Source organism: Tamandua tetradactyla, chromosome X, assembly GCF_023851605.1.
Source record: "Tamandua tetradactyla isolate mTamTet1 chromosome X, mTamTet1.pri, whole genome shotgun sequence".
Taxonomy (NCBI): Eukaryota; Metazoa; Chordata; class Mammalia; order Pilosa; family Myrmecophagidae; genus Tamandua; species Tamandua tetradactyla.
Genome location: NC_135353.1, coordinates 149,654,808 through 149,675,565, shown reverse-complemented (window position 1 = coordinate 149,675,565; position 20,758 = coordinate 149,654,808). Strand labels below are relative to the sequence as shown.

At 39.8% G+C, this 20,758-nt stretch overlaps 1 protein-coding gene across 5 annotated transcripts in view; it reads right to left on the bottom strand.

Moving 5' to 3' along the window:
• Positions 1-10,693: 10,693 nt before the first annotated feature.
• PCYT1B (phosphate cytidylyltransferase 1B, choline) overlaps positions 10,694-20,758 on the bottom strand; it is a 159,314-nt gene continuing 149,249 nt past the window's right edge. For all 5 annotated transcript variants that reach the window (XM_077144971.1, XM_077144970.1, XM_077144973.1 and 2 more), the window contains one exon: positions 10,694-11,385. In XM_077144971.1, coding sequence (XP_077001086.1) covers positions 11,173-11,385 — 213 coding nt within the window. In that variant the 3' untranslated portion in view covers positions 10,694-11,172. The remainder of the gene's footprint in view (positions 11,386-20,758) is intronic.

Sequence of the window (20,758 nt, the reverse complement as noted above, 5' to 3'; positions counted from 1 at the left end):
CTAAGGAGAACAAAATCAGTCTCAGGAAGGTTAATTACTTAAAAAACACAAAGTGTAGTGGAGTATGTAAATCATTTTAATTTTGAATACCATGGCTTAAGCTTTAATTTACATAGACAGGTATTTTAGATTTGTTTTTCACATTATAGTTTTCCAGAAGTACAGAATTGCAATTGCATTCTTTAAAAGTTTTAATCATTTTAAGATTCCATTGTTTGCTTAACTTTTTCATGTTATAGTTTCCAAAAGTAAAGAATTACACTTGCATTCTTTAAATGCAACTAATTATTAACCAATTATTGTAGATTCCATTAAGTTTGTTTAAATTGGAAGAACTGTTTTTTTTTTGTTTGTTTGTTTGTTTATGAATCTTTAAAGAGGCTACCATTTTAAGAAGACACACTAAGAGAGAGAATATATGTGAAAGCATCTTGCCTGTACCTGGCTTCTCAATAAATGCTCATTTTTTAAAAATGAACCTTTGCAAAAAGGTTTAGGTTATAATGGTTAACTGTTGTTTTTTCTCTTGGTAATTTATTTAAAGGGAAAAGTAAAGAGAGCAAATTGATTATATATATGTATATATATATTTTGATATTCAGAGAATTACATTTTCATTACCCTTGACTGTCTCAGGGAATAGCCTCTAAGATTCCCCATGGAACTCTACACCTCTATCACAGTGCGTTCAGATTTGACGGTTCTTGTCTAAGTCTCCAGAGCTAGAGTTCAGAAGTATTGTCATCTCAGAAATACAAGATGACCCAAGAAACGTGAACCTTAACCTTATCCCTACTCAGATTACGTGCCCTTTAAGCTTTTACATGGTAAATGACAACCAAATTTCCTTTGTCTAGTAGGTAAATAAAGATCTTTTCATTTCCCATATCTTAAATTTTTATAGAGAAAAAATCCACTGTAATTTTTTTATATAATTTTGCTTCTTGGTCTTTCAGTGATGATTATTTTTCATTGTAATTTAATCCCTTTGGAATAATAAAATTTCATTTAAAATAACATTCCCTTAATTAAAACTCCCTGCTACCCTTTAGGTGGCCTGTTGATTAGAATTCTCTGCACAACCTTGCAGAATAGATCAAAACAACATCAATGTCAAACATCATATTTGTACTAAGCGGTGTGTTTGCCCTACGGTTAGTGAAGTAGTGTCTAACCGTGGCACTTATGACTGGCTTAGGTGTTCTTACATTCAACGTTCCCTTCCATATCGGTTGAAAATGGCAAACTTCTATTCCATGTTTAAAAATATTCTTACCTTGGATTCTTTTTGAGAGGCAAAAAAAAAAGAACCTTGACATTCAGTTCTAGCTCTGTTTTTAATGTATTGGGCATTAAAAAGGCAATTGCATGAGTCACCTCTCATTGGTAGTTAAAGGGATTCACTATTTAGCCATGCTGTTTTACAAGGTATGAAAAAAGGGTTCTTGAAAATAGGTTGAGTATACATTGTTATCTTATATTGTGGCACCTTTTCTTATAAAATCCATTTTCCTTTTGCCATTTGAACCATTAGTTTTTGTAACTGGGGGAAACCTAAAACAGTATTCTAAAAGGCACTATATTTTTATTAAGAACTGACTTCTGCCTTTAAAGGCACAAGAATGCTGAGGTTAATATCCCGCATGTTTAATTAGAATAAATTTTTGGAATATATGCAGCTAAGGGCTGTAACCTTAGGGGTCTGAAAAGGGTTGAGACTGCCTGCCAATGAAGAGCAGACAGGCCGAGTCCCAGGCTTCTCAGCCGCGGGTGCCGGTTGCTGTCAGGAAGCAGGTTTGCCCGGCTGTTGTAACCAGCATAGAACAAAAAACCGAGGGGATTTTCAAGATCTGGGATCTGCTACCTTTCTCTCTGGGTGCATGTGTAACTCATTCTGCAGAAAGCATCACATAAAGTCCTTTGGTGTCCTGCTTTGCACTTTTTAAAAAAACAAAACAAAACTTTTATTGTAGTAACATGAATTTGCACATAAATTGTCTACATCCTTGAACTTGAAGACTAAACAAACTAAATACATTTTGACTTTGAGTGGCCAAAGAGAGGTTTACCTACAAAAAAGTAAAGCACTGAATATCTTAAAATTGTAGATATTTTTTTCACTGTTCAACTAATCAAGTTAAATTGCTGCCTCCGTTTCCTTTATGCTCATCTTGACAGTAACTGTTGTCTCTTCTTATGCTGCACTGTGCCAGAACTGGATGCTACACTCTAAAAACTGGGGTTGTGCTTGGGTCAATCCCTGGACAACATGACAGCTTTTTTGAAAAGAATGTAACATTTCACTTTAGCATCCTAGCTGATTCTCATTTCTGCAGAGTTCCTTGGTGTTAAAATCATTTGCGATTGTAATTCAGATTTATATACATACCACACCATCTGTTTACCGCCTCACAAAAGAACACACGTGTGTGAAATTTAACTATTTCCCCAATTTAGAACACTGTATCTGTGAATACTTAGGCATTGCTTGAACCAAATAAGAAACTCCATTGCAGAGTAAAGCATACCATCATGAACATCTCTAACACTGAGATTAACTGTAAAGTTACTTGCTTTGCTGGTTTTTTTTTCAATCATAACTCCTTAACTCATAAAAATAATATATAAACTGGGAATGATAGGTGATTTGATAAGAGAAAAACATTAACTAAATACATGAAATAAAAGTTCATTATAATGTTTGTACTCATAAGTCAGAATATGATCTGGTTTATTTTGTGCATCTGTCAGCTTAGTTACGGCGATAAATGTTGGCTGTGTCCAGTGTTGGCAAGCTGCCTTGTAGTTGTAGAGTGAGCCCTGGCCCCTTTGTCTTCTGTGCTGTTCCTGTGGCCTGACTGGTACACACTGTCATGAGTGAAGGATGACTTTGGTTTGGGGTAATTTGTCACTGCACTTTTCAAGGAGAAAAGCCTTTTTCTGTTGTTGAGGTTGTAAGACGGTAACTGGAGAAGCATGTAGCACAGATACTGTTTCCTGTAAGTTTCCGGAACAATCCGTGTTGTCTATCATAGGCACTCTATTCCTGGAGCACATGGACAATCTGTACTACAATAATCAGAACAATAAAATGGTAGTCCTGATTCACTGTGCATCGGTGTGCTGTTTTCCTGGCCTCTGGTCTGTATTCTCCTCACTCTCTCCTGCAAGCTTCGTCTTCTACTCACTGGGTTTCTGAAGTTCAGTAAGTTAACAGCACCAAGCACCTTTGCCGGTTGTTAGAAATGAACAGGGAGGCTTACTTAAATTCTTACAGTCAATTGAAGGAAAAATTGGTCATTTAGATGCTCTGTGACAGAGAACATCGGGTTTACCTTTTTCTCTTTTTTAACATTCTGTGGGCAAAATAAGGGAGCTGCTTAAAAGTAAACCCTTAGAGCAGTTTTTCACTAAAAAATATGGTCCATGGATAGGGGAAGGGGAACCATGTAATCTATCATTCAAACCAGGACACTTTTTTAAGTGAAAATAAGGACTATTGATAATTCTCCTGGGACGGAAGATGTAAGCCAGGACTGTCCTGGAGAAACTACCATTGGCCTGGCTACGGACCACCTATGCTAGAATTACCTGGTATGTGAGTGAAATGCACATTCCTGGGCTCCACCTCACTTCTGCTGATTCAGATTCTTTAGGGTTAGGGCCTTGGGATCTATATTTTAGCAAATGTCCCAGAGGAATTCTTATAAAAGCAAAAGTTAGGGTGCTACTACCATACGGAATATGTAGAAGATAAACTAATTTTCCAGTTAAGGGACTGTTGGTTCTGTGATCTCTTAAGAACCAGGGCAGCATCAATACCAGAATCCATTGCACGTGAAGGTATTAGGCTGCAGTTGTGTGCTTCCTGAATTAAGAGATGTTAGTCTTCAGTTATTAGCAATGTCATTCTTTTACTAAGCATTTAATGGTGAGAGGGTGTCCTTTCTCCCTCTTTCCCTGTCTCTCCTTCCTTCTTGATTAACATGAAAATCTCATGTCTGTCATCTCGGACGTTCATCAGTAAGCAAAAGTTGTAGAAAATCTGATGGGAAAAACTTGGGTTTGAATGATTCTAATCTAACCAGTTAGATGTTATCTGAGCCTCAGTTTCCTCATCTCTAAATTTAGAGGTTTGGACTACATCAATTCCAAGGTTCTTTCCAGATCTAATATTTTATGAAGACTTTTAAACCCTAAAATGGAAAGCAATTACTAACCAACTGCTTTCCTGTTATGATGTATTTTGCCCTGGTTTTAATCAGACTTTTTTTGGGGGGGGGCGGGGGGGAGTGCATGGGCCGGGAATTGAACCCTGGTCTCCTGCATGGCAGGCGAGAATTCTACCACTGAACTATCATTGCACCTCTTGGTCAGACTTTTAAAAATGATCCTCCTGTATTTTATCATGTTGGCCACCGTGCTAACACATAATTCACGATTTAGGATAGCATTTCTGTAGCAGCTCCTCCTGCCCTATTTTGAAATTCTTCAAGTACATTCAAAGTCAACTCATAAAGGGACCAACTCGAGGTTCTATGAATCCATGGAGCTGTTACAGAGCATTGCACTTTGGTATACATCTTTACTTTGCTTTCCTTCTTTTCAAAATTCTTTCTGCATGACTTTATAATGCCATGTTTACGAATGATTATCTGCTGATAATATTTTTAGATGTTTACTTCATACTGCCACACAGATTTATACTTTGATCACATGAATAAATCATAAGGCATCGTGAAGGAGGGGTTGCCTCTGGGAAGGATTTCTGTAGACCACACCCTTCCCTAGAACCCTTTGAGGAGGGAAATGTTCTGTACTGTCTCTGTGCTGCCCAATATGGCTGTCACTAGCCACCTGCACACATGAAATGTAGCTGATATAACTTTTAATTTTATTTCATTTTCATTACATTTAAATGGCCACACATGGCTAGTGGCTATGAAACTGGACAGCACAGCTATTTACAGCCTTTTCATTCCGTGGAGTGTACTTTATCAGACAGCATTGAGCACCCATTTTCAAGTCACCAGGCTGGGTGCTTAACAACAACCTTGACATTAATTTCTAAAGGTTTTAAAGTGAATCCCTTATGCAATGGGAATCTCTCCCATTGATGACATCTTCATCAATATAATAGTCTCTCTTTGGATAAGAAAATAACAAAATCATGTAGGCATTTTCCTGTTCATGTCTCACCTTTGCTGCACAAAGCCATTGATAGCCAGCCTCATTGAATCCAGGTACTCTCAGAGCCTCACTTTGTCCCCCGAGTTGAAGTATTTACCATACCCCAGAGGTTCTCAACCTGCCTCTACATGGGAATCTCCATGTCCTGCCCTCCCCCCACTTCAAGTCCATCCCATCAGAGGGTCTCTGAAAAGTAATTTTTTGAGTCCTCTAGGAGATTTTAATTTGTGACATGATTGAAAACCACTGATGTAGTCACATCAGGTGACTGGCACAGAGCAGGCCTAGAATCCTTGCAATTTTCTTGATGTGCTGTTTAATGGGTAAACTGATACTTAAAAAGGAGAAAAGACCTTATCGATTTGGAGCAACTAAGCATCCTTACAGTTTCCTCCTGTGCAGGAAACTCTACGCTGAGCTCATGCTACTCATTGTTCCCTGGCATTCTTGTCCAAACCGAATTTGCCAGTCCTCAACAAAATAAACACGTTCATTTCAACAGCAGTACTGATGCAGAAGCTTTTGACAGTTCTTAACAGCTTATTACAATAGTATAATTGTTTCTAAGGTTAGAGATTATTATTGTCACCTTAGCCCAATACCTGGAATGGAGCTGCCTATATGCAAACTGCTCTTCTCCTAGGTCTTAAACCAGTAATGAAATAACAGTTTATGACAACAAATGTCTTGTTATTCAGATGAGAGAGGCCAGCCAGCCATCCTGCAATCAAAGAATCTAGGGTGAGATCTAGTATGATCAACTCATCCATGGAACAGCTTCTGCCCAATTAGGAGAGTTTAAACTATTCCACACAGTGCCCCAAACCTGTTATGGCCCTCAAGGAAGGAGCATGCTCCCGAGGCTTTGGTAGCTCACCGAAAGCTATTTATGCTCTTCATGATATTTTCAGATTTTACTGGTTCTTACTTGATATTTTCTTAAAGAATTTGATCACAGCATATACTTTGGTGCTTATGAACTGTCAAGCTCTATCTGAAAAGTATTTCTTTGAGAGTGTTTTTTTCTACTAGGTTCTCCTGAATACCTGGAAAAGTTGCTTAAGCATTTAACTCCAGTAGCCAATGACTCTAGTACAGGAGGACTGTGTATGTACAGTTTGTGTATGCATAAACATTTTTGATGGTATGCAGGTTTTCTTTCCCCAGGGCTATGTTTAATAACAAAGGCTAACTCAGTTTTGGGCAAATATCAGGGTTATTAAACATGAGTTTTATTCCACCTTGGAGCTGATTGTTTTTGCCTTGAGCATACTTGTGAGATTTCATGGAAGTCAAGAAGAACCCTGTGACTTGCTGTAAATACAGCTTGCCAAGACACATGCTTGAGCTGTGTGGCAAAGCCAAGTTATCTGGGTTAATAGGTATTCCGTTTTTAAATTAATTCCCCTGCTTACTATAGGCCTGGCTTTATCTCTTCTAGAGCCTAAGCTAATATCAGAGGTGTTGTCATTTCAAAGAGCTAAGCCTCTCCAAATGGAGTTAATGGATGCTCCTGAACTCTGTTGATTGAGGGCTTGAGTGCAATTTGGGATCCTCATTTACTACCTCCACCTCTATCTCTCGTCTGCCTCAGCTAATCAAAGGAGCTTTTCCCAAAGATGGAAAAGCAGTAAAAATGGCCACTTCCCAAATTTCAGGCACACTTGAAGAGTGTTAGGTGGATGGGATGCAAGAGCCTTGTATCGTGCTACCCAGGATGTGGAGGCTTTGGCGTGAAACCAGCTACCCACGATGTCAGTGTGTGGAGGCCCAGGGAGCTGGAAGAGCACTTCTCCAGCTTTCCACTCATGAGAGGTAAGCACTTTTCACGGTCTTTCAGTGACAGCAGCATAACTGGGAGAAACTAGGGGGCAATTCAGGGTGTCTCATAAATTCAGAGATTTTACAGGCAAATAAGGCCTCAGAAACCATTTCCTTCAACCCCCTCATTTTACAGAAGCAAGCACTGAGGCCAGAGATGTAAAGTGGTTTGTTCAAGGTCACAAAGCAAGTTAGTGGTCGAGCTTCAATTCAGGTGGGTCTGTTCCTCACTAGGTGATCGGTCAGATGTGAGTCTTTGGGCAATTCCAAGAAGTTGCCCTGCACAGAACCAGATCCTTCTAAAGTGCTGCTGCCACAGGTGGTGAGAGACAGCCAGTAGACCAGAACAGCTGCTACTATGCCTGGGTTTTTCCACACTGAGCTAGAGCGTATACATAGGAACACAGAAGCATACTTTTAAGAAACATGACAAGCAAAAGTGCAATTCTGCATCCGTTTATTTGTAAATGGGTTGGGAATGTCATATTCCATTTGAGAGCAGGCGTGGGATAGGAGTGAGGAGGGGGCTGATTTCAATAGTTCGTGTTATTCAGCACCAGAGCAAATGCTTGAGCATAAGGTCGTGCTTTAACCCAGACACATTGTCGTATTCTTGTCTTATATGTACAGTATATTCATATGTATGCATATACTTCTTATGGCTTTGTCCCTGGACACATTGCAGTGACACACAAAAAAGCTCATCTAGAGAGTAGTATGTGTTGCAAATGCCTCATGAGCTAATCCGTTTTTAAAAAAGTCCAGTGGGCAAGACTAGTGCTGACCAGATGGCTGAGAAACATGAACATCTGCTAGACATGGGCTCATCTGATTCAGCTGAGCCAGTGATGCCATCTTCTACCTCTTCCTGGGGTATGACTGGGTGCTAAAATAAGCCCTGAAGATGGAGAGCAAACCTATGTCTTTCCCGGCCTCCTTCAAAGGATGGAATCGCAGCAACTAGTAGCCTAAGGCACAGAGCAAGATTTCAATCCCACAGTTGTGTCTTCCACCTGGAGTAGCATCAGAAGGCTGACTTGTGTTTTGTTCCTCTTGAGGTGAGCTTTCCTCTGCCTGTGTAAAGTCCCAGCCTGCAGGAGCTGGTCTTGCCAGAAACAGGCCGATGTGACTAGATGCTATGGTTGCACCCTGGTTTCTTAGCTGGTGGAGGGATGAACATTTGATTTTAGGGTACCCCTAAGAAGGATGTGGCAGCTAAAGTGAAGGAAGCTAGAGAGGGAGGGAATTCAAATCCTGCATACATATCCGCTCACCTTGGATCTGTATAAAACAAACACTTCCTTCTTCACTTGTTAGCCCTGTGAGTTTGCATTGGAAAGGGAGAAGAAAACTACTCTCCCACCCCTACTTCAGCCTCATTTTCTCCTATTTTCATCACCTACCCTTTTCCACAAGCCTAAATAATTGTCCTCTAGCCCCTCTCAGTCTGAAGCTTCCATTTCCAGGACAAAAGGAATCTTTTGCTTATCTTTATCTCTGCTTACCACTCCAAGCTTGTATCATATTGTATCTCCCATTCCAGCCTTAACTGCTCACAACCATTAAAACTGACTGGCCCAAACCAAGAGCAATGCCATCTCCTTCCAAAAGCTGGGGAGTTGGGGCTGGAAGAGACTAGGAAATAGCCAAGAAGTTGGGGTTGGAGACTTTCCTCATTCCTTCTCAGTAACTTGTAGCCTTAGGGGGGTGAGGAGGTATCATCAGAGGTTAGAGGGAAACAGGCTGAGATTTAGCAGAACCCCCTTGTGAGTTGTTTTGGCCTATCCCTGGAATATCCCAGGCATTGGTCATTTCCTATAATTGGCAACAATGCTGGCACTGAATCGGAGTCACATAGGTGGCACCTGTCAGTATGGCATGTAAGGTCTGCAAATCTCTATTCAGCCTGATAGGTCAACCCACACTATTTGCTCCCAAGCAGGATTGGAAAAAGTGGATCATTCTACCCTGGGCCACGGTAAGGACATAAAAGGCCTCCCCAAGGTAGTGTTTCACCTACAAAGTAAGGTCCTGCAATGGTTTAAGAGAGAAGATATTTTTTAATACACTTTTCTGCTCTTCAGGTGCCTCTTCTCTTTTTAATTCCCTTGTTCTCACTACCTTTCCTTGCCCTGTTGGTCTCCTCATTCTTTCACTGCTACAAGTATGAACTGCCTGACTACACCAGCACCGTCTGTCCTGGATGCATGCTGGAAGACCATGTGGGCACAGTGGAAGAATATGGGGTTTTTGCCTCTCTCTGCAGAGCAATGTGCTGGGCCTTGACTGCAAAAGAACTTTTCTTCTCATGTGCCATGTTCCTGGCAGTTGTCTGTCTTGGGTGAATGCTTTACAGAGTTCTGGAGAAAGTGCCAAGGAACAAGGGTTTCAGGCCAGCTTAGCCTCATAGTTTTGCTTCTCAACAGCCACTCATCTGAGCAGGGAGGTAGTTCGACCCTAATACAAGGGGAAAGACGTGCCACCTTCCTTCACTGGTTGTCCCTCTTGACACCTAGATGGCTGGTTCCCAAGGCTTTTGAAAGGAGTGCTTCTGTCACAAGAGATGTTGAGCTCTGCCCACAAGTTGCTGTTTGGGCCTCTGCTCATCAGGCCCCAGCTCTGTCTCTGGCTTTGCTGGAATAGCCAGGCAATGCCTATTTTTACCTACCAGTTTGGTTCTAAATTCCCTTTTGCACTCACGTGGAAAGGAATTCTTGCTCATTTCCTACATGTAATTAGGGAGCACTAATTTCAAATAACTCAGGAGGAATGCTTTGAGTCTTCATTATATTTGGCAAACCTGGGACAAAGGAAGAAGTACAATACTACCTAGATTTTCAGATACTGCGATCATAACCAAGGTTCCCAGAGTTCTGCATAAAACTCTTCATAATCTTCATCCAAAAAAAGTGTTATGGGAAGGCCATGAGAACAGCATACTAATATCTTGCTTGGGATAAAACATTTCTTCTGTGGAAATCTGGGATGAGTTTTTGACAAAGTGCCCAAGTCACAAGGAAACCAGATGGTTCCTTAGACCAAGGATTTCAGCTGGGTATTAGGGTGGAAAGCGGGAGAGGAGTATATTGTAAAATACCACCACTGTATATTCATATTGCATATGGCATACACCCTGGGTGGCATATTTAGAGCATACATAGAACAGATACATGCAGGTAGCACCCCTATCAGTATACTATGTGGTTGGGTATGTCAAAATGGTACTTGAGGTCTATGAAACTGTTAACTGGCTAGAAATGGGAAAAGCCATCCCATAATAGCATTCTTTAAGGAATAGCTTCAGGAGACATTTGTCTTCTGCTCAAATACACACACACACACACACACACACACACACACACACACATATGCATATATGTTTTTCTTCATTGCATTTCTCACAGATTAATGTAATTTCTAGAAAACAATGAAATCAATTCAATGATGAAAACATACAACCTGGATCACATTAGGCCTTATGTGGCGTTCTCCGGCAGAACTGTCCTTTGAATAAGAAGCTACGTTCACATTAAATGACCTTTTGTATCTGGCCTATAGCAAGGCTTTGTGTATGAGCAATCTCCAAAATCTGTTGGAGAACTGATATGTAGCAACATCAGGTCTATGACTGGACTGAGGTGGTTGGAATTTTTTTTTGACTCTTTCAGAAGCACTTTGCCACCTCTATTGAAAACAACTTTATTCTGGCAGAGCTTGGGTGGCGAGAGGCAACGTGCAGGGGCCCATATGTGGCCTGAAGTAGCAGGTTGAGGGATTAGCCGCTTCCACTGCTGGTTTACTTGGTATGGTGGATGTAAGGACCAGAAGCAAAAAAATACCCTGCTCTGTTCAAGTCTCCCATGGGCACTTGGCTTCTTCCCTTAACCAGGATGAAGTGAGTTCTTAGCATCTAGTTGATGCTAAGAACGTTGTTCAGCTGGAAGTCCCCCCTGCCCCCATATTGAGCCCAAGTCTTGGGCTGAGTGGAGACTAAGGGAGAACTTGTCTCAAGATCTTCCTTTATCAGAGTTCAGGGTCTCCCTGCCTAGCTGTAGCTTCTGTGATTACTACCCTGCAAAAACCACCCAGGCATGCCCTGTGACCCCCCTCCCCCCCCCCCCCACCCTGTGTGGTGTGGCTCTTGGTGTCTGCCAGCAGCCTTTACTTTTCATCCTCATCCCCCTCACTCATACTGCTGATCGAGGCTGAGGCTGCTTTGGGTGAGGAGGGTGGAGAGGTTTTGTTCGGGAGCCACGAGAAGGTGGGTGATGGGGAGCGAGAAGGAGAACGGCTCCGGGTTGGGCTGTTCATAGGACTCTGCTTCGGGGATAAGGCCTGTAGCATCCGGCTACTCCTCTCCTGGAACATCTGCTTCTAAAGAGAAATTTGAGAGAAGACATCTGTTAACTGAGCAACCTGAGGTGACAGTGAAAAGAAAAAGAAAGGCAGGAAGGAGAACCATACCCAAAAAATAGTTCTAGAAGTATCTGTGTATACATATGTGCCTACAAAGATTGACTTATACTACATTCCATGTCTTCTAAGACTGTTTATGGTACGTTTTGGGGATTGCATCATGTCCTCCACAAAAGACATGTTCAAGTGTTAATCTGTATTCCTGTGGGTGTAAATCTGTTTGTAAATCAGACCTTTGAAGAGATGAAGAAACACAGTGGAAGATGGCCATGTGCAGATGGAAGCAGAGCTTGAAGATTGGCCACCAATAAGCCAAGGAATGCCTGGGGCCATGAGAAGCTAAGAGGCAAGGAAGAATTCTCCCCTATGGGTTTCAGAGATGTCTTGGTCCTGTCCAAGACCTTGATTTCAAATTTCTGTCCTCCAGAAATAGGATACAAGATGTTTCTGTTGCTTTAAGCCACACAGTTTGTGGTACTTTGTTATGGCAGCTCCTAGGACCAAGAGCATTAGAAGGAGATCACCAGAGATAGGACAGATGGCTGTGTTATGTAGGGTCTTGATGGCCGTTGTGAGAACTTTGCCTTTTACTCAGAGGAAATGCACAGCATTTTCAAGGAAGAGCAAAGAAGGCCACTGTGGCTACAGCAGAGTGAATTGGTGGGGAGCAGAATTGGGGGGAGTATATTATGAAAAGATCAGGCCAGAGAAATAACGGGGCTGTTTCACATAGGGTCTTGGTGGCCATGTGAGAACTCTGGCTTTTAGTCTGAAGAGAAGAAAAACCGCTGGATAGTTCTGAGCAAATGAGTAACGAATTCTTGACTTCTGTTTTAAAAGTTCCAGTTTGGCTGCTTTGCTGGCAAGAGACTACCATGAAGCAAGGCAGGAGAAGGGAGAACAGTTAAGAGCCCATTGAGATAAGAATTCAAGATTATGATGGTTTGGACCAGGATGAAGACAGTGAGACATGGTTGGATTCCAAGTATATTTTTCCCCATATATTTATTAAGGTATAACTTCCAATAAAATTCACCCTTTTTAGTGTACTGTTCTGTGAGTTTTAATAAACCTACACAGTTATATAGCCACCACCAGAGTCAAGGTACAGACGAGTTTTGTCAGCCCACCAACTCCTGCATGGCCCTTTGTAGTCACCCCTTCCCCAGCCTCTGGCAACAGATTTGACTTCTACCCCTATAGTTTTGCCTTTTCCAGAAAGTCATATAAATGGCATCATATTACAATATGTGGTCTGGCTCTATTTTGAAGGTACAGCCAAAAAGACTTGCTGGCACAGATGAATTGTGGGGTATGGGAGGAAGAGGACTGAAGTGAGTCTAGTTTTTGGCCTGTGAAATTCAAAACCCAGCGGTGCTGTTTACTGGTGTGAGAAAGACTACTACAGGGGGACGGGGTTTCAGAGGTCAGATGGGTTTTCCACTTTGAGACCTTGGTGACTGTTGTCCCGTGCTTTCATAACTGAACCCTTTCCTGATGCTGTCCTTCAGCCTTCAGGAAAACCCTGTCCTGGCCCTAAGCCCCTGCTTACCTGGCCTCTCGGGACTGCCAGCCTCCCTGGCATTCTGCCCTGTGCCAACTGCTCAGCCCCTGGATGCTCTGTTCGACCGACTTCTGAACAGTGTCTGTGCAACCTGGACTTTGCCCTCATTTCATTCAATTGCTTGTAGCCAAGCCTCAGCTCCTAGCAGCTCAGTCTAATCTTTTGATCCTAAACTGTCTCAGAGAGACAATTCTCATAATAACCGTGTTAGACTTTGCTTGTCATTTGGGTTACTCACTTTACAAACCATTACTGAGACCATCTGGGTACCAGGCACTGTACAGGAAGAAGGGGAAGAAGAGGGTAAAGGAGGTGGCGATATCTAATCTGAGATATGAGGAGGGGTATGCGGGGACTGGGGGAGGACTGGGCACTAGTACAGAGGGCCATATATCCTCTCCAACACTTGTAATTTTCCGTTTGTTTTTTAATAGTAGCGATTCTAGTGGGTTTTTAATTATCTCATTGTGGTTTTGATTTGCAGTTCCCTAATGGCCAGTGATGTTGAGCATTGTTTTGTGTGCTTTTTGGTCATTGGCTTATACTTTTTGGAGAAATATCTATTCAAGGCTTTTGCCCATTTCTTAAATGGATTGTTTTTCTTTTTATAGTTAAGTTGTAAGATTGCTTTATTTATTCTGGATATTAACCCTTATTGGATATGGGGTTTCCAAATATTTTCTCCCATTGAGTAGGTTGTCTTTCACTTTTCTGACAAATTCCTTTGATGCACAAAAGTTTTAAATTTTGATGAGGTCCCTATTTATCTATTTTTACTTTCATTGCTTGTACTTTGAGTGTAAAGGCTAAGAAACCATTGCCTAATACAAGGTATTTCCCTACATTTTCTTCTAGGACTTTTATAGTCCTGGTTATTATATTTAGGTCTTTGGTCCATTTTGAGTTAATTATTGTATATGTATGAGATAAGGGTCCCCTATCATTCTTTTACATATGGATATCTGGTTCTCCCAGCTCCATGTGTTAAAGAGTCTACTCTTTCACAATTGAGTGAACTTGGGAGCATTGTCAGAAATCAATTGGTCATTAAGGACATTATGCTGAGTGAGATTAGCCAGAAACAAAAGGACAAATACTGTATGGTCTCACTGATATGAACTGATATTAGTGAATAAACTTGGAGAATTTCATTGGTAGCAGAGACCATCAGGAGATAGAAATAGGGTAGATATTGGGTATTTGGAGCTGAAAGGATACAGACTGTGCAACAGGACTGATTGTAAAAACTCAGAAATGGACAGCACACTACTACCTAACTGTAATACAATTATGTTAAAACACTGAATGAAGCTGAATGTGAGAATGATAGAGGGAGGAGGGCTTGGGGCACAAATGAAATCAGAAGGAAAGATAAACGATAAAGGCTGAGATGGTATGATCTAGGAATGCCTCGAGTGTATAATGAGAGTGACTAAATATACAAATTTAAGAAATATTTTTGCATGAGGAAGAACATAGGAATGTCATTACTGCAGGGTGTTGAAAATTGATAGTAATTAATATTTTTAAAATTTAACTTATATGTGAGACTAAAGCAAAAAATTATTTGGTACAAAATTTACATTTTGACTAGTGCATTTCCTAATATACCTTATGTAGACAGCTTAATTGAACACCATAAGTACATGGAGACTTGAGTAGGGCATGAGATTTTGTTGGTTTGTCCAGAATGATGCCCTGATAAATCCAGGAGTGATTTGAACAGTGAATAAAAAAGTATTTGCAAAGTCCCCTTCGGGGAATGGTGAGAAAGGGGGAAAATTCAACTTCCCCAAGTTGAATTCTCAATATTCTCACAAGCAGTGCAGACAACCGAAGCGATAGGCTGAGCCCCCAATCTTGGGGTTTGTTCATATGAAACTTAATCCCACAAAGGATAGGTCAAGCCTACTTACAATTAGGCCTAAGAGTCACCCCCAAGAGAACCTCTTTTGTTGCTCAGATGTGGCCTCTCTCTCCAGCCAACACAACAAGCAAACTCACCACCCTCCCTGTCTCTGTGGGACATGATTCCCAGGGGTGTGAACCTTCCTGGCAACATGGGACAGAAATCCTAGAATGAGCTGAGACTCAGCATCAAGGGATTGAAAAAAACCTTCTCGACCAAAAGGGGGAAGAGCGAAATGAGACAAAATAAAGTGTCAATGGCTGAGAGATTCCAAACAGAGCCGAGAGGTTATCCTGGAGGTTATTCTTAAGCATTAAGTAGATATCACCTTGTTAGTCAAGATGTAATGGAGAGGCTGGAGGGAACTGCCTGAAAATGTAGAGCTGTGTCCCAGTAGCCATGTTTCCTGAAGATGATTGTATAATGATATAGCTTTCACAATGTGACTGTGTGATTGTGAAAACCTTGTGTCTGATGCTCCTTTATCTACCTTATCAACAAACGAGTAAAACACATGGCATAAAAATAAATAACAGGGGGAACAAATGTTAAAATAAATTTAGATTGAAATGCTAGTGATCAATGAAAGGGAGGGGTAAGGGGTATGGTATGTATGAAGTTTTTTTCTGTTGTCTTTTTATTTCTTTTTCTGAATTGATGCAGATGTTCTAAGAAATGATCATGATGATGAATATGCAACTAAAGTGATGATATTGTGAATTACTGATTATATATGTAGAATGAAATGATCATAAGTTAAGAATGTTTGCATTTGTTTGTTACATTTTTAAAAAAAATTTAAAAAGAAAAACAAAAAACAAAAATCAATTGATCATAGATGTGAGGGTTGATTTCTGAACTGTCAATTTGATTCCATTGGTCTATAAGTCTGTCCTTGTGGTAGTACCATGCTGTCTGGAACACTGTAGCTTTATACTAAGTTTTAAAGTCAGGAAGTGTGAATCATCCAACTTCATTCTTCTTTTTTTCAATATATTTTTGGCTTTCAGGGTCCCTTACCTTTCCAAAGGTATTTATTGATTGACTTTTCCACTCCTGCAAAAGAAGCTGTTGGAATTTTTATTGGGATTGCTTTGAATCTGTAAATCATTTTGGGTAGAATTGACTTCTGAATAATATTTAGTCTTCCAATCGGTGAGTATGTAATGTCCTTCATTTAAGTAGATCTTTGATTTCTTTTAGCAAAGTTTTGTATAAGTCCTTTACATTCTTGGTTAAATTTATTCCTAGTTATTTGATTCTTTTAGCTGCTATTGTTAATGGATTTTTTTCTTGATTTCTTCCTCAGATTGCCCATTACTCATATATAGAAATACTATTGATTTGGAGGTGTTTTCATGTACCCCACCACTTCACTGAATTTATTAGCTCCAGAAGCTTTGTGGTAGACTTTTTATGACTTTCTATGTATAGGATCATGTTATCTAAATGTAGTGAAAGTTTTACTTCTTAATTTCCACTTTTAATGCCTATTATTTCTTTTTCTTGCCCAGTTGCTCTGACTGTTACTTCAGGTACAATGTTGAATAACAATGGTGTCAATAGGCATCCTTGGCTTATTCTTGATCTTAGTCTTTTAGCATTGAGTATGTTGTTAGCAGTAGGTTTTTCATATATGCCTCTTATATCATGTTGAAGTTTCCTTCTCTTTCTATTTTTCTAAGTGTTTCCATCAAGAAAGGATGCTGGCTTTCGTCAGATGCCTTTTTCCCTTTGTTCTGCTAATGTAGGTGTATTACAGTGGTTGATGTTCTTATGTTGATTCACCTTTGCATATCTGGGATAACTCTCACTTGGTTATGGTGTATAATTTAATGTGCTGTTGGATTCAGTTTGCTAGTATTTTGGTGAGGATTTTTGCATCTATATTCATAAGAGAAATTGGTATGTAATTTTCTTTTCTTGTATCTTTATCTGTTTTAGTATTAGGGTGCTGTTGGCCTCATAGTATGAGTTAGGTAGTGTAACCTACTCTTCAATTTTAGGGGAACAGTTTGAGCAGAATGGGAATTCATTCTTGGAATGTTTGGTAGAATTCACCTATGAAGCCATTTGGTCCTGGGCTCTTCTTCATTGGGAGGTTTTTGATGATTGCTTCAATCTCTTTATTTGGAATTGGTCTGCTTAGACCTTCTGTTTCTTCTGGAGTCTGTGTAGGTTTTGCTTGTATGTTTCCAGGAATTTCTCCAACCATCTAGGTTGTCTAATTTGTTGGCATACAGTTGTTCATCATATCCTCTTATGACCCTTTTTCTTTTTCTGGGGTCAATAGTAATGTCCTCCCTCTCATTCTGATTTTATTTGCATTCTTCTTCCTTTTTTTTGGTCAGTCTAAAGGTCTGTCAATTTTATTGATCTTTTCAAAGAACCAACTTTTGGTTTTATTAGTGCTCTCCATTTTTATTCTCTTTCTCGTTTATCTGTGTTCTCATATTTTTTATTTCTTATACTTGATTTGGGTTTAGCTTGCTGTTCTGTTTCTAGGTCCTCTAGGTATGCAGTTAGGTCTTTGATGTCAGTTTTTTCCTTTTTTAATGTAAGCAATTAAAGCTATAAATTCCCCTCTGTACACTGCCTTTGCTATATCCCATAATGTTTTAAATGCAGTTTTATTGAGATCTGTTCACATACCATAGAAACCATCCAAAGTTATACAGTCAGTGGCTCACAGTATATCCCATAAGCTTTTTTTTAAATACTTTTATTGTGAAGTATAACATATGCACAAAAAAGTAATAAATTTCAAATAACATTTCATCAAGTAGTTATAAAACAAATTTCAAGGTATGGTGTGAGTTACAGTTCTACCATTTCAGGCATTTCCTTCTAGCTGCTCTAAGAAACTGGAGACTAAAAAGAAATATCAATACAGTGATTCAGCCATCATACTCAGTTGTTAATCCTATCTTCTCCATTGTAACTCTTCCTTCTCCTTTGATCCTTCTCCCAATCTTCTGGAGTATTTGGGCAATGACTGTTCTAACTTCTTCATGCTGAAAAGGGGTGTCGACATTATGGGGTAGGGGGTTGCCACTGCTTGATATTCCTGGAGAGACTGGTAACTCTGGGTTTCTGAGCTTATCTAGCCTTTAGTTACTGAAACTTTTATGAAGTCTCAGATAGAGCCCTGGGTATTATTTAGGGTTTACAGGAATACTGTTAGTTGGAGTTTGGCAAACCATGGCAATTAGCAATATCTCGCTGAAGCTTGCATAAGAGTAGCCTCCAGAATAGCCTCTCAACTCTATTTGAAATCTCTTAGCACAGATACCTTATTTTGTTACACTTCTTTCCCCACCTATGGTCAGGCAGGCATTGTTAATCCCAAGGTGCCAGGGGACTTATACTCCTGGATGTCTTGTCATACATAGGGAGGAAGGTAATGATTTTAAGTTGCAGAGTTGGTCTTAGAGAGAGAGGTCACATATGAGCAACAGAAGAGGTTCTCTGGAAGTAACTCTTAGGTATAATTTTAGGTGGGTATAGTTTCTCCACTACAGAAATAAGTTTCCTAAAAGTGAGCCTCAAGATCAAGGGAATCCCTGATGTTTGAGAGAGTATCAGGGATTTTCCAGGTGGGAAAGTTTAATAGTTCCATATTTTTTCTCCTGTCCCTCAAGTGTCTTTGCCAATAGTTTTTAATTATCTGCCCAACATACTCTGGAATGTATCCGGGTATCACATTAAGCTATACAGAATTGCAAGACCACGTTCTCCATTCTAGGCTCCCTGTGTTTAGATTGTTTAACTGAACTGGCCAGACAGGTTAAGTTAGATTGTGTGCTACAGAAAATTTAGGTTTGGGACAGAGTAAACCTCTCTTCCTTTGGTCCTATACAGTAGGCTAAGTTCTAAAATACAGACAATATCATCCTTTATCCTATATTCTGATTTACCTTAGTCCCAACTAGATTGGCTTTGTTCTTCTCTCTAATCGAAGCCTGATCTCTTTCTTTTAACAGTTGCTGTATGTAGGAATGCTGGCTTTCAGAGCTGTAGAACTCCAACTCTGAGTCTTACATGTCATATAGGTACCCACAGTTCCAGGAAAATACGAGGCCATACATATAGCACAGAATCTCAGAATTTAGAATGACACTTAATGCTTAAATGTGACTGATGTAAGAGCTTACAATCTGGGCCATAATTTTCTTGTAAGTATTTTCTAAAAGAGATTGCACAATATTTGTCCTTGTGTTTCTGGCTTTTTTTGCTCAACATAATGGCCTTATGATTCATTCACCTCATTGCATGCCTCATAACTTCATTCCTTTTTGTAGCCACACAGTTCCATCATATGTATACACTACAGTTCGTTCTTCTGCTTCTCAGTCAATGGACCTTATGGCTACCTCCATCCATTGGGTATCATGAATAATGTCGCTATAAACATCAGTGTACAAATGTCTATTCGAGTCCTTACTTTCCGTTCTTTCGAGTCTATTGCCAGTAATGGGATTGCCTACTCATATGGCGACCCTATATTTAACCTCCTGTGGCTCCACTACATTATCCTCTGGAGGGGCTGCCCCATTTTGCTACCCTACAACATTGAATAGGTATACCTCTTTCTCCACATTTTCCCTAGCAGTTGAATCTTTCTGTTTATTTTGAATCTACAGATTTTGTTGAGATATATTCATATAGTATATATTCTATCCAAAATAAACAGTGTTTCACAGTAGCCTCACTTAGCTGTACAATCATTATCACTGTCAATTTTAGATAATTTTCACTACATCCCATAAGGTTTGATATGTTGTGTTCTTGTTCTCATTCATCTCAGGATTTGCTTATTTCCCTTGTAATTTCTTCTTTGACCCATTGATTAACAGTGTATTTAACTTCCGTATATTTTTGGAATTTATAGTTCTCAGCCTGTTACTGATTTCCAACTTCATTCCATTATGGTCAGAGAAAATGCTTTGAATAATTTCAGTGTTTTTACATGTATTGAGACTTGTTTTGTGACCCATCATGTGATCTATCCTGGAGAATGATCCATGGGCACTTGAGAAGAATGTGTATCCTGCTGTTTTGGGAACACAGTGTTCCATATATGTATGTCAGGTCTGGTTCATTTATCATATTATGCAAGTTATTTGTTTCCTTATTGATTTTCTGTCCAGATGTTCTGTCTAGTCATGAAAGGGGTGTAATAGAAGTCTCCAACTATTATTGTTGAGGTGTCTTTTTTTCCTTTCTGTTTCACCAGTGTTTGCCTAATGCATTTTGGGGCACAGTGGTTAGGTGTATGAATATTTATAATTGTTATTTTTTCTTGGCGGATTTTCTCTTTTATAACAGCTTTTGACTTAAAGTCTGTTTTGTCCAATATTAGCATAGCTACCCCAGCTCTCTTTTTGTTATTATTTTCATGGACTATCTTTTTTCCATCCTTTCACTTTCAACTGATGTGTCTCTAGATCTAAGTATACACTATCTAGTTGCTTCATGCCTTTTTTTAAAATCCATTCTGTCAATTTGTGTCTTTTGACTGGGGAGTTTAATACATTTGCATTTAGTGTTATTACTGTAAAGGCAGTACGTACTTCAGCAATGTTATCCTTTGTTTTTTATATGTCTTATGATGGTTTGAAGCTGTATGTACCCCAGAAAAAAACATGTTCTTAAACCTAATCCATTAGTGTGGGTGTGAACTCATTGTAAGTAACTGATGATGAAGTTTGTAAGTAACCTCTGATGGTGTTCTAGTTTGCTAGCTTCCGGAATGCAACACAACAGAGATGGATTGGCTTTTAATAAAAGGGGATTTATTTAATTAATTCTTCAGAGGAAAGGCAGCTAACTTTCCACTGAGGTTCTTTCTTACATGG